Below are 14098 nucleotides of genomic sequence, written 5' to 3'. Positions count from 1 at the left end.
TCCCTTTTCCTCAGAGGCTTATTGGTTGCGTGAAAATCCCTCCATGAAAGCAAGGCTGAAGCCTCACTCCAGGATTAGGCTACAGCTTGAGGAAGATTTAGTGACTGACACATGTTGTTCACTTCCTCTCCGCGAGCCTTCTCTCAGTGCAAAAAAACAAACAAGGAAAACCCGTCAGGTCTAATGGCTGCATAGGCCTCTACACTGGAACACTGGACGGAGGATGACAAGAAATGGACCCTCAAAAAGTACAGAAGGTTTTCTGATCCATGTGGGAAGACTGTAACTGGAAGAGGTAGATATGTTGATGCTGACACTTTCAAAGCTGTATGAAAGAAGCTGTGAGATAAAACGTATTTTGCTGAAGAGCCCAACAGAGTGAGGGGAAGGGACGAAGGAAGGTTGATGTCCTGTGAAGGGGACAGGAGGGGTGGACCCAGATGTACGGTGCAGGAATGAACAGCGCCCCAGCTATGGCACCTCTGTCTCCAGGGCTGAGCAGCACCCCACCAATGGCTTCCCTGTCACCTGTGAAGAGCACCTTTCAATCTTTGGGGTCCTTGTCACCCGGAATGTTTTGCCCCTCTCTCTCCAAGAGCTCCTCTTCCCAGGGGAAGCAGCACTCGAGCCCCTTGAAGTCGCCCTCCCCATCCATCATGACTTCCCCAAAGCTGTGGCAGAAATCCTCCATCTCCAGGCTTGCAGAGGAGTTTTTCTGGATTGGTGGAAGTGTGGTCGCACAGCCTAAATGGAGATTGGGTCAGATAGGTAAGACAGTACTCATTATTCCATTTGTCCTGTTCTTCAAATACTCCCAGGAGGGTGTGAATTGATTGTTTAGCATAAGTTTAGGTACAGTTCACTGCTAACTGAATTTTAATTCTTCCTCTGTTAGCATCCAGAGCTGCTGAGCCTGAAATTAATATGATATTGTAAGACAAGGACACATGAATTTGGAACTTAAAACATAGTGTTATCATTCAGGTGGCCTCCAAAATGTTGGATTGCCCAGTATTAGGCTACAGAGTGAAAATGCAGGGAAGCCTGTGAGTAGATAATGGGCATATGGACACTAGACAATCCTTTAGGATTAGCCTGAATGATGTGCCAGGTTGCGTCACGCGTATCTGAGCTTCAGATTACAAACAAAGGTTACCTGCTCTCACCTCAAAAACAGCCATACAAAACAAAACAAAACAAAGCAAAACAAACACCAGTTCACCATGAAGAAGAATAGTCTCAATGCCAATGAAAAGTTGTTGAATTTCACATGCTATTCCACTACAAGAACTATGCGCACACAATGCACAAGATGAAAGTATTGGCTGCATATACTAAGTGTCTATAAATCAGTGTCAGGGGAAATGGTCACAGTAATCACAGTTATTCTATTGATGATTCATGGATTTGCTTTTTAGACCATGATCCTTTTCAGGGTTGTGTATCTTTTCCTTCAGTTATCATTAACATATACAGCTACTTAACCCCCTGCATGACGTAGCCTAGTAATCTCATAAACAACTGCTTGGTGGTAAACCTCTACTTGTCTAGGCCGCTCATCAGGGAAACCCCATAGTATTCCTTTGGGCTTTTCATTATGTCTGCCCCTCTAATGTTGGCAGTAGATACATAATAATGCGATGAACCCACTGCACTTCTGTCAAGCTTGAAAAATAAAGAGGACCAGGTGCTCAACTGGATAGATAATATAATGTGTGCCATTTAATCTATGTGCTCAATATCTGTCCTGTTCTCCAATCCCTTGTGTGACCCTGCAGTGGAGAGGTGTATGTGTACCATGCAGACAGGCACCCAGATGACCAAAATGAAGGGGAAGAAGAAAGGACTGGTCCGATTCTTTTACCTAGATGAACACAAGTCTTGCATCCGGTGGCGGCCCTCCAGGAAACATGACAAGGCTAAAAGTGAGCCATATAAATATATTTCTTTTACAGAGCCGACTATCTACAGCTGGTGTTTTGCTAGAGGATTTCTTGGTTCTGTTTTTGATCTAGCCCTGGCAATGAACTGATTCAGATCTAATACTGCAGGCATGGGAGCACTAAAGCCAATTACCATCCCTGATTGACAAATTAGGCCTAACAACAATTAGGAAGGGGTAGAAAATAGATTGAATTCCCTTTTTATGCTCCATGAGGCTATATCAACATGTATATCTGTAGAGGATTACAAATGTAAACAGAAATTTAAGCCGGTGGTTCAACACAAGTAGAGGGTGGAGGCACCCAGTGAATTTGATTGGGGAATGATGAAGAGATTCGAATGACTATACCAAAACATTTATTGATTTCTTGAACAATTCTTGTTTCAGTAACTATCGATTCCATCCATGAAGTGTGCGAGGGGAAAAAGTCTGAGATCTTCCAGCGGTACGCAGACAACCGCTTCGACCCCAACTGCTGCTTCAGTATTTACTATGGGGACCGTGTGAAGTCTCTTGACCTGGTCTCCACCAATGGAGAGGAGGCCCGCACCTGGATCACTGGACTTAAATACCTCATGGCGGGTATCAGTGACGAAGACAGTTTGGCCAGGAGACAACGTACCCGCGATCAATATCCTTTACCCTGCCATTCAAATATATGGTCACTCCATCCATATGATTAGCTATTATACATATACTGACTATTTTCCTGTGAAGTGATGGTAAGAACTTCCTAAATTGGTTCCTTAGCCCATTTCTATAGAGCAACAAAAGTGAGAATAACAATGTCATCCCATAACGGAGCAATACGCATGAACTGATTCATCAGTCTGTATCATTGTTGTGGTTCAGCCTTAACTCCGGCCTTACATGGTTACAGCAGACCTTCTCTGAAGCAGACAAAAATGGGGATGGCACTCTAAGCATTGGAGAAGTTCATCTGCTGCTCCACAAACTCAACGTTAATTTACCCAAGCAGAAAGTCAGAGAGATGTTTCAAGTAAGATCTTATATCTCTTAATGGTAAATATATATATTGCCAAAGATTAAATGCACATGACCTATCGAAGCAACCCCTGGGCTTAATGAGATGCTAAAAAATAGATGCTTTGTATTGTTTTATATGATAAGCCACAGTAACACAAAACGATTAGTGCATGCCATGTAGCACAAAATGTTTCAAACTCTGAAAGAGAAAGGAGTTATCCAGACTTTGAACATAAGCAACAAGGGGAAAGAAGGTTAAAGATCCTTTCAAGCTGATCTTTGCTCAAGAGGATTATGGCCTTTGTTATCTTGTGTTTGTGTTCCAGTGTCATATCTTTCAAGTCATAGAAGCAGTGAGAGATGCAGGCAGAGATATACAGAGACAGCGAGAAATAGTTAGTATACGTTGCCAGGACAGTGCAGGAGAATGCCACAGGAAGGCCATATGGCCACCGCTGAACAGATGGCTTAGTTGCACTGCAATATTGCATTAGTTCAGTAGCTCAGTGTGCCCCCCCCCCCCCCCCCCCATCCATGATGATGTACTCTCTATAATACATAAGTTCCATTACCTTGGTTGGTGATATAGACATATCCTTCAGATAGGCATATGGTACATACTATATTATACATACATATTATACATATTATATTATCTATAAATATGTTATGATATATACTGTTAATTGTTTAGTTCTTTGATAGACTAGTTATCTCAAACACACATACTGAGTCGTTTATTTCTTGCTCCTACAACGCTTTTTGTCTCCATCCACAGCAAGCAGACACAGACGAGAACCAGGGTTCACTGGGGTTCGACGAGTTCTGTTCCTTCTATAAGATGATCTCCACACGCCGAGACCTCTACCTGATCATGATCTCCTACAGCAATCAGAAAGAATTCATGGATCTAAACAACCTGGCCCGTTTTATGGAAAATGAACAGAAGGTAGAACAGACCGGAAAAAAAGAGAAATCATCCTGACCTGTCATGTCAGGGGATAGATCTAGATATTTTATGTGTATGTGTAAAATACTGGATGATTACAACATAATTCTATACTTCACTCCTGCGATTTTTTCTTTTACAGATGGGAGGCATAACCAGAGAGCATCTTGTCGAGATAGTGGCCCAGTTTGAGCCGTGTCCCGAGAACCTGCAGCGTATGGTGCTGGGTATTGATGGTATGGGGAACTTGCTTATAGAACAGCTTAGCCTCTGAAACATTATGACTATCAACAACAAGTAGACAACTTGTTCTAATCTGCACCTTCCTTCAGGTTTTACCAATTACATGCGGAGTCCTGCGGGTGACATCTTCAACCCGGAGCACAATCAGGTGAACCAGGACATGACCCAGCCTCTGAGTAACTACTACATCGCCTCATCCCACAACACCTACCTGACAGGAGACCAGCTGCTCTCTCAGTCCAGAGTGGACATGTACGCCTATGTTCTGCAGGCTGGCTGCCGCTGTGTGGAGGGTAAGGCTCTGCAAAACCACAGCTTCAACTCTCTTTACTGGCATGTCATGATGATACGGTATATACCGTATCATATAAGGGAAGGTACTGATCCTTACCTCTTCTTTGTTTCTTTCTTCTTTCTTTCTTTCTTTCTTTCTTTCTGCATTTCTGCATTTCTTTCTTTCTGCATTTCTTTCTGCATTTCTTTCGGCATTTCTTTCTTTCTGCATTTCTTCCTGCATTTCTGCATTTCTTTCCACATTCCTCTCTTGCATTTCTGTCTGTCTTTCCATCTGTCCTCTCTCTCTCAGTGGACTGCTGGGATGGGCCAGACGGGGAGCCCATTATTCATCATGGTTACACTTTGACATCAAAGATCCTCTTCAAAGATGTTATTGAAACAATTAACAAATATGCCTTCACAAAATCACAGTAAGTGCTTCTGGGACAATTTATTCTGATCTGACACTGATATATTTTGTCAAACAGTTGAATAGCAGCATGCTGGTATGCCATGCTGGCTCATGTATCATGGTGGCAAAATGAATTCCAGGTCTGCTGTGTATTGTTGCTCCATTGCCAGGTACCCAGTGATCTTGTCCATAGAGAACCACTGCACTGTGCCTCAGCAGAAGAAGATGGCTCAGTATCTATCAGAGGTGCTGCAGGACAAACTGGACCTGTCCACTGTCAACGTGAATGAATGCAAGAAGCTGCCCTCGCCTGAGCACCTGAAAGGAAAAGTTTTAGTCAAGGTAAAGTTGTTTTAACCTTGTCAGTAATCAGTGTGCTGCCTTCTGTAGTCTTTTCAATACTAAACTGAAATTATTCTCACACAAAATACAACAATACAACAATGATATACAACAATAATACACATAAACATCATTGTCACACAATAACTAGTTTTTGTTTTTCAGGGGAAGAAGCTCCCAGCAAACCTTGATGCTGATGCAGAGGAAGGAGATGTGTCGGATGAAGACACTGGAGAGGAAGAGGATGAAGAGGATGAAGATGATGACTCACAGGCAAATACAGTGAAACCTTGACAGACCGACAGACCGACAGACGGACAGACAGACAGACAAACAGACAGACAGACAGACAGACAGACAGATAGATAGATAGATAGATAGATAGATAGATAGATAGATAGATAGATAGAGGGTCTTTTCAGCTACTTCCTCATAATTTCATTAATTACACTGCATGTTTGACTGTTTTAGGATGGGAATAGCGCAACTACTGCCACTCAGCCCAAAAAGAAGAGACGATTTGGCAGATCCATCATGAGGAGCTTCAAACGTAAGGTCAGCCATTTTGCTTATTTTCTCAAACTATTTTAACTCTCACACTCTTTCAAAAGTTGTGTAAATAACCATTTTGACAGCTTGCTACTTTGGCTAGTTGTGACAAAAAAAAAAAACTCATCCTCTGTGACTGGTCTTTGTTCAGAGGAAAAAGAAAGTCAGAGTGAAACAGAAGCCGATGTCTGATGGAGAATCAGAGTACAGCAGCAGCAAGGAACGGACACAAATTGTTTACCACCCCAAGTAAGGCTAACCACTGAATTTAATAGTTTAGCCATCCAGTTCTTTTAATCTTGCGGGTTAGATTTGCATCTCTGTGTCCATCACTCTCTCGTCAGGAAAAGGAAAACGATGAGGTTGTCCCGAGCTCTGTCTGACCTGGTCAAGTACACAAAATCTGTCCGTGTGCATGACATAGAAACACAAGGTAAATGCAAGAGTCCTTAAAGTGAACATTCAACTTGAAATCTTTTAATCCTTTTTAACATATAAAATAAATTCATAGTTCCTAATAGGTTTTTGGAATGCATGCTTGACACATTTTTTTTTTCTTTCTGTCTGGCAGCTTATATGAGCAGTTGGCAGGTGTCCTCTCTCAATGAGAGCGTTATGAACCAGATCTTACAGCTGAAGCCAGGTCAGTTGGTCCGTTTCAACCAGCGCCAACTTCTAAGGGTCTACCCTTCCAACTACAGAGTCGACTCAAGCAACTTCAACCCACAACCCTACTGGAGTGCAGGATGCCATATGGGTAAGACCGTCACAAAGACTGTAATCATGCCTACTTGGAAAAAAAAATTAGATTGCAGCAGTTTTTCATCTTGTATATAATTTGGTATTTCATTTCAGTTGCAATGAATTATCAAACAGAGGGCCGTATGCTTGAACTAAACCGAGCCAAGTTCTCAAGCAATGGCAACTGTGGATATATTCTGAAGCCTAAGTGCATGTGTAAAGGTATGTATATGCAGATAGTGCAGTAAATGGCAATTGTCTTTGTGTGATTGTATAAGAGGTAGCAAATTGTCCTGGTGTTCCTCAGGTGCCTTTAACCCGATGTTTGAGGATCCTCTACCAGGACAGAGAAAGACTCAGTTAGTTGTAAAGGTCATCAGTGGGCAGCAGCTTCCCAAACCCAAAGACTCAATGTTTGGGGACAGAGGAGAGGTGAGGCCATACACACTGCAGACATAATCTTGGCCCGATCAAAAAAGCACTTTAAAATCAAGAATTCGTCTTTGTTCATCACTACTTTGTTGCTCCAGATTATCGATCCTTTTGTTGAAGTTGAGATTATTGGTCTGCCTGTTGACTGTTCCAAGGAGCAGACCAGGGTGGTGGATGATAATGGTACGTGTGGAAACCTCATCTTGGAATACAAATACTGTCAAACCCAGTCTGTTTTCATATTGGTACAGTCAGTGAAAATTCCTTTTACATTAGTAATGAATTGTGGTACTGACAATTCTACTGTCTTCCAGGATTCAACCCCATGTGGGAGGAAACTCTTGTCTTCAATATTCACATGCCACAGATCGCCCTGGTGCGTTTCCAGGTGTGGGATCATGATCCCATTGGACGAGATTTCATTGGACAGAGGACTATAGCTTTCACCAGTATGATGCCAGGTAGATTATTACATGATGAAATGTTTGATTTAACAATCAAAGAAATACAGTTTACAGAAGAGAATTATTAATATGTATAAGATTAAGGTTAATACAATTCCTCTAATGCAAAACATGCAGGTTATCGGCATGTGTACCTGGAGGGTATGGAGGAGGCGTCCATCTTTGTTCATGTTGCTATAAATGATATAACAGGAAAGGTAAGTAACTCCAAATGTACTCACAAATCAAATTTCCTTCACTTGAAAATTCTATCTTGAAAATCTTTGGTGTCCTTTATGAAATAGGTGAAGTCCACAAATGCAGTGAAAGCGGCCAAGAAACATATCCAGAAAGCAGCCCAGAAACATATCAAGGGTCATCAAAGACGGCCTTCTGTGGACTTCTCCATCCAATCCTCAGATGATGGACGCACGCTTCACTTCCGCAGGGAGATGGATTCCTTCTCTCAGGACAGCAGGAATGGGGAAATGTCTCCCATCAGACTAGGGCCAGCAGCCAAGGCTGCCTTCCACAAAGGGGTCATGAGTGAGCCATTGAGGCGCGCTCACAGAGTTAAAATTCACGAACCACCAGAGACAAAGAGCGGGATCCTCCACCGGATGTCCTCCACTGTCTCCAACTCAGGGGTTGCTGTCCCATGTATGAAAGGGGGCAGCTCTGACCTTGAGACCTCTTCCCAGGCTTCCTGTCCTAATAGTCCTGCTCCTGAAAGCCAAACTCCATTTCAAGCAGAGTTGGAGAATCAACCTAAATCCCCACAGTCAGACTGGGCTGACCAGCAGAACTCTGTTCAGACATTTGAACCAAAGTGGCCTGAGCCACTTGAGGAATTAGCAGCGGGACCAGAGCCAGACAGTGAAATTGCCGTTGACCCGCAGTTAGCACCAGAAACTGAGAGTCAGGCTGATCCGATCCCTCAGCCTCAGCCTCAGCTCATGGCAGAGCCTCTGCCCAAGTTTGAAGCCAAATCCTTTCCACTCGTCGCCCCAGCGTCCCCCGCCAGGGTCAGACGGACCTTGGAGGCTCCAGCCAACCCACGCCCATCCAGCCCCATACGAAAAAAGGCCCGCTCATACAGTTGCCCACGAAAACGGACTACCTCTCCCCATACACCAATGGTGAACCGCAAGCCTGCTCTCCACTGGAAGACACAGCCTGCACAAAACTACGGCAGCTACAGCAACCAGGTGAAGCCTATACCCAACGGCCTCTGCCTGTCTGACAGCATGTCGAGCAGCGATGCCAGTATCGACAGCCTGGAGTTTGTGCCCTCCTGTGTGGCAGCTGGTGGAGAGGAACGTGAAGGCACCCTGCAGAGGGAGATGAACGCTCTTTTTGACCAGAAGATCAGAGAGATCCGCTGCAAATCGCCACTTTTTCTAAATGGTGAGTTATGGTTGTTTTGTGATTCACAGGACATTCACAGGGGTAAAATAAACAACTATTGCAATTGTGCAAGTTCCCATCTTTCTCCCCTGGTGTGTCTGTATTAAATCATAAATATTCATGGCTTTTGTTTTTACTGTTTTTACTGTGATTTATTAGATCACGCCACACTTTAGATAAGTGACTACAAGGATAACAGAAGAACAAGAAGAAGAAGAAAGGAGGGGCAGGAGGAGAAGGAAGATCAGGAGGGGATGAAAAGCAACAACAAAAAAGGGAGAAATAAAAAATTCAGTAAAAAGTTACATAGGTGTTCAAACTGCAAATGTACGTGTAAATGTTTCTTTCCTTGCTAGAAAAGAGTGACCAAGCAAAAGTACACAATTAGACTTCTTTATTATTTTTTAAAACTGCTGTAAAGTTTACAAACATCATTTTATGAATGAAATGATGTTTTTGAAATGATGATAACAAAAACATATTTTTGTATAGTAAAAAAAACAATGGATATGTATTTTTAAGAATGTTGAAACTGTGATGCCATTGCCAACTGTACAAAACAGCATGATATAAAAGTATACTGCAAGGTCATAAAAAAAAAATGCAGTACTAAGTACGTAAATACCATTTGTTAATCAAATTTTCAGTTTTCAGGGGTAAACATGTATCATTTTAACGTTTTTTAACATTCATCTATAATTTCTGCTTTTTCATAGAGTTCATACCTCTAAATCAATAAATTGATTTTTTAATAAAATGTTCTTGTCAGATGGAGCTTTTTATCAATTTGATACAATGAGACAAAAATGAAAACTACTTTTTAAATTCATGTGTTGTTAATATCTGTCAAATGTTAAAACAAAAACATTGAAGTTCTCTAAACAAACAAAATCTAAAAATTAAAGTAAACAAACTGTTCACACTTGTTAATACTGCAAAATCACTAGTTTCTGGAAAGTTCCTGGGCTTCAGTTTAAATATATTCACTCATGCTTTTTCTTTATCTTTTTCCACGGCCTCCTGGGGTCTGTTTGCATTGCTGGTCCTCAAGCGCAGGCTCAGTTCATCAGTCAGTACGGTGCAGCATGATTTCTGTGGGACAAACAAATTTGATTATGTAGACGTACTTGATATATCCGCATGTGTTCATGGGTGCATGCATGTGGGTGTGCATGACTGGGTGACTGTGGGTGTGTCTCCTACATTTCACAGTGAAAGCCTTGTAACTCCAGTTTTAGGGATTTTCATGTTTTAACTTCAATTGAACGATTACATGGTTCTCTATGGGATGAGAAAGTTCCTCGACCCTTGGGCTTATGAAACCCCTTCAAAATCCTATTGGATAAACTCAAAAACTCATGGTCAAGCAAAAAACAAGGCTGTTTTTCATAGTTTCTGAAAAGTTGACATTTTGGAGTCGTGAGGTTTTCGCCTGAAAGCGAGGATTTGTATGTGTGCACTTGTGTATGCACATACCCTCTGCTCCCCAGCACTGCTGCGGCTCCTGGAGGTGAGCTCCAGCACAGCCAGCACTATTCCCAGGACCAGGCCCAGGGCCAGAACCAAAAACATCCCCTTGAGGCTGTGGGGATTTGCAGCCGAAGCCTTGGCACTGTCTGCCATGCAGCTGCTGGCCCACCACTTGCTGCGCAGGTAGGTCAGCTCTCCTGCCTCACTCAGCTGGAGGATTGCCACACTTAGGTTCTTTATGACTGGAGAGCCTTGAGGAAACAGAAATAGTTTTGACATGACTTTTTCTATTTTGTAATACCATCTACAAACTTAGTTTTTTTGGAGTTGTTTAATGACATTTCTAAGTCAGTAGCCTCACCAACGGCAGCAGCAATGCTGTATCCTCTCATGCCGATGACTTCATGGGCTCTGACCAATTCGCAGTGACGTGCGACTGCTAAGTCCAGCGAGACAGACTCTCCAATAAAGGCAAAGTTGCCCTCTTTTGCACGCTGAACACCCTCATCCATAGAGGAGACAAAACTCTTGGTTCTCTCCATGTGTTCATAGATTCTGCGGTACGCTGGGTTGTTTGAATTCTGAATAAAGGAAAAAAACATAAAAAGAGAGGATGACTATAGCAGTAAACTAGAGAGAACTAAGTGACATGAGCTATCTCTTTTAAGGCTAAAGAACCAGGAAATAAAGATTATGAGGTTTACCTTGAAGAAGGCAAGGGTAGAAGAGCCAGCCAGGCAGCCGTACTCAATCACGTCTTGATTGGCCAAGTCCTCAAACCCTTTCACCATCAGGTGAGTGGACTCAGAGCTCCTGGAGGAGCTGAGGTTGGAGAAATAGCAGGCCAGGAGTACGACAGTAAACAACCACCAGCTGCAGCAGATGACCCGTCCTGACAGAGCTTTGGGGTGAGGACCAGCACCTGACACCACACAGAGAATGGATAAAAAGAAGAATGAGAGTTTACAGAAAAAGAAAGTATCATTGATTAAGTATAAAAAATGCTTCTCTCCATTTGCTGCATTGTGATGAGTAACAAAATAGGTTCAAGTGCTTGGTTTGGACCCTGTTGTTCACCTTGTAGGGTGAGCGCTCCAGCTGTGTACCACAGGCTGTGGAAGAGGCTGAATCTGTTCTCCTCACTCTGGGGTTGACTCCACTCACATGGGCTGAGTCTGCATTTACATAGATATTAATCATGTAGTAGCACTCAAAGAGATTTCAAAACAGGCAAACAAGTGGGAACATCCAAAGGTACGAGGTGTAAAAAAAAATGATGCCACATTCACAGCAAAACAATAAACAACAAATGATCACATTCTTTTTTATATGAATCTACGTGCATCACCAACCTGGCAACTATGAAGATACAAGCAGCAGTCCCCAGGTAGGCAATGAGGATGCCCACCCAAGTCTCAGCTGAGAAGGGAGACAAGAAATCAAAGAAGCCTGCGGCCTCTGAGATGTCCTTCCTCAGCAGGATGCTGATCCCTGTCTGCATGAAAGGTTTGGTCATCCCCACTGCTTTCTCCCGCGCTGCAGTGAGAGTCAAGGGAGCAATCGCAAGGTCTGCCTCCTGTAAGGAAAGCATCAATATATCTGACACGTACGTACATACTGTATGCATCCTTAAAATCGGCTCAACATCACACTGAATATGCTGATATTCCTCACACCATATATTTATTTATTTTGAATGCATTAATCATGAGTCAAAGAAACCAACTGGGAAATCCAAGCCTCTGTATATGGGGTTACTGTCCTTTGATCCCTCCAAATGTCAGTTTTCATGTACTCACCCCTCTCACAACCTCTCCAATCATTCCATTCCAGTTCCCATTCTCATCCTGTCTGCCATATGAACCGTCTTTCACCAGGTGCACTTTGTACTTGAAGCCCAGTTTCTTGGCCAGTTCAGACAGCAGGTCCATGCAAAAGCCTTCCAGCTGTGAGCCTTTAGACATTGTATATGGATCTTGCTAAAAGAAGACATGCCAAAACGTAATCAGTACAACGTATTTCATCTCTAATTTTGTATTCACAGCCACAACAGAAATAGATGAATTACCTTTATTGTTGTGATTCTCAGCTCTGATTGCACTGATGTCGAGAAACAGAAATAAGGAGCATGTAAACAGGACAGTTTTTGGATATACAACAGCAGTTTAGCAGCCATTCATGCCTATGGAAATGGAACTGAAAAGTTATTATGCCAACACATTGTAGAGCAAGAGGGCAAGAGGGCACCACTAATGTTTACGAGTTCTCAAACCATGTGCATTGAGGAATTGCCATTGTGTCTTTTTTGTCCCACTGATTAAATATTTCTGATTCACCAAAGTGTTTCACAGTTGAAGTCCAGCCTAAATTTAGCAGAATCAAAGACGCGTTTGTGCAAGACCATCTTTAGCCCTTACCCCAATATGCAGTGAGCCTCTATTATAAAATGTGTGAGGTGAACGTGGGGGTGCATTGATGCCCTCTCAGCCACAACTGGTTTCCGGTATCCTAGAGATCTGGCCACTCTCCTCTCCTTCTTGAAAACAGTTTGAACACCACAATCTATTTGGAGCAGTGTGTTAATTCAAAGGATCACAAAGCCGTGGCGCTGTGAGATGGGAGGGCAGTCAAAGAGTATCAAAAGCCTTGATTCAGGCTACGGCCTTGGGGCTCCATCACCACAGGGTGATCCTGACAACCATCAGCTCCTCCTTTTCAAAAGATGACACGTATACAAGCTCTTCAGGCCCCTGTCACTTTTTGGCCTCTCTGAAACACAGGGCCTTTGTTTGTTTTGCAGAGTTGATTTATAACCGTTTTTTTGTGAGGATGTCAACTGGCTCGCTTCCTTTGCTACAAGAGTTGGGTTTGGTGTGTGCCAGACAGGATTTGGCGCTTCACTTTGATATTGAGCCCAGCTGACAGTTTATCCATTTATGTCTCCTCAAGCCTGAGAAATTCCTACCAAATCCAGCAGTGAAAAACATGAGGAATCTGGCACAGAAAGTTGTATGCTGCCATCACACAGAATTACAAATGCGGTGACCCGGTCAAACTTCAAAATATCAGTATCCGGCGACAAAACATGTTTTTAGATTTTCTAGTGTTGTCAATCAGGTCGTCTTCCATATCATTACACAGTCAATCTCCTCCAATAAGGTTTGAGGTTAAAAATAGGTCAGTGGTTAGATCTAGTATGTTAATATTATTTCTGCAGCATGTTTAAAAGTGTGATAAATAAATAGTTTCTTACCTGCAGTACATGTTCCAAAGTCCAGAAGAAACCCCACAGAGAATACAAAGGAGCCAAACAGCATCCTTATTTTATCAATTTGCATCCTACAAGTTATGAAAAGAATTAGTGATTGGTATAGTGTACCAGATGGATAAACTTAAAGAAAAACATAGATAAAGACTTTTAATACAATTTCAAAGACCTGAATCAAATAAACAGATTAAATCCCAGAGTAATTTTAAAGACAATCAATGAGACTGCATAATATGATAGATATCATACCTGACAAGACTCCAAGATGTGACTGCTGGATTGGCACTTCAGACGACAAGCAGATCCTAATGAGCTGGACTGTGATAGAGGATGATGTGAAGTTTCCAGATTCAAGCCAGTTAAGACAGCCAACAAAGCTTTTGTGGGTGGAGAATGTGGAGGATTTTTTGAAGGGGTGGGGAGAAATGTAACAGGCTGCTTTTAGTACCTATAGCTTCCACTGAGGAATTAAATTTGGTCATTTATATGAAAAATGACTTTTTAGGAGACGTTAATAATGCAAATTAATGCAATTGTGTCTGATTGTGGTTAGGCTAACTGGGCGACACACATTGATGTTTATGACCACTTAATGTGTAGAGGTGGACAAGAGAAAAGCATTTTTTTTTTTTCT

General features: G+C 42.4%; 2 protein-coding genes across 2 annotated transcripts; one reads left to right on the top strand and one right to left on the bottom strand.

The window, feature by feature from the left end:
• The first annotated feature begins 440 nt into the window (after positions 1-440).
• On the top strand, positions 441-9106 carry plch2b (phospholipase C, eta 2b). The gene is given in 20 exon segments (XM_071530345.1): positions 441-768; positions 1779-1925; positions 2333-2576; positions 2816-2945; positions 3711-3881; positions 4024-4117; positions 4214-4417; positions 4711-4831; positions 4983-5154; positions 5320-5436; positions 5626-5709; positions 5855-5952; positions 6048-6460; positions 6559-6666; positions 6752-6876; positions 6975-7059; positions 7191-7337; positions 7458-7537; positions 7625-8726; positions 8886-9106. Coding segments are annotated over 20 exon segments (3987 nt in total). The 3' UTR covers positions 8903-9106.
• A 607-nt stretch (positions 9107-9713) lies between these two features.
• On the bottom strand, positions 9714-13513 carry LOC139653500 (probable glutamate receptor). Its single transcript, XM_071530350.1, has 9 exons — positions 13450-13513; positions 12265-12296; positions 11996-12175; positions 11549-11772; positions 11274-11371; positions 10901-11118; positions 10558-10777; positions 10203-10447; positions 9714-9818 (listed from the first exon to the last, which is right to left on the bottom strand). The coding sequence occupies exons 1-9, from the start codon at positions 13511-13513 to the stop codon at positions 9714-9716; spliced, it is 1386 nt and encodes a 461-aa protein (XP_071386451.1).
• Positions 13514-14098: the final 585 nt, after the last annotated feature.

The sequence above is a fragment of the Centroberyx affinis genome, unplaced genomic scaffold (assembly GCF_046629955.1).
Source record: "Centroberyx affinis isolate AG114_WGS23_722 - 3 ecotype Tasmania unplaced genomic scaffold, CSIRO-AGI_Caff_v1 ptg001915l_1, whole genome shotgun sequence".
Classification (NCBI taxonomy): domain Eukaryota; kingdom Metazoa; phylum Chordata; class Actinopteri; order Beryciformes; family Berycidae; genus Centroberyx; species Centroberyx affinis.
This window is presented reverse-complemented; position numbering and strand designations above follow the sequence as displayed.

Coding starts and splice junctions, on each gene's coding strand:
- LOC139653500 (XM_071530350.1), bottom strand. CDS start 13,513: ATGCTGTTTGGCTCCTTTGTATTCTCTGTGGGGTTTCTTCTGGACTTT. Junction 12,297..13,449: donor CTTTGGAACATGTACTGCAG/GTAAGAAACTAT, acceptor TCTCGACATCAG/TGCAATCAGAGCTGAGAATC. Junction 9,819..10,202: donor GCAGTGCTGGGGAGCAGAGG/GTATGTGCATAC, acceptor TTTGTCCCACAG/AAATCATGCTGCACCGTACT.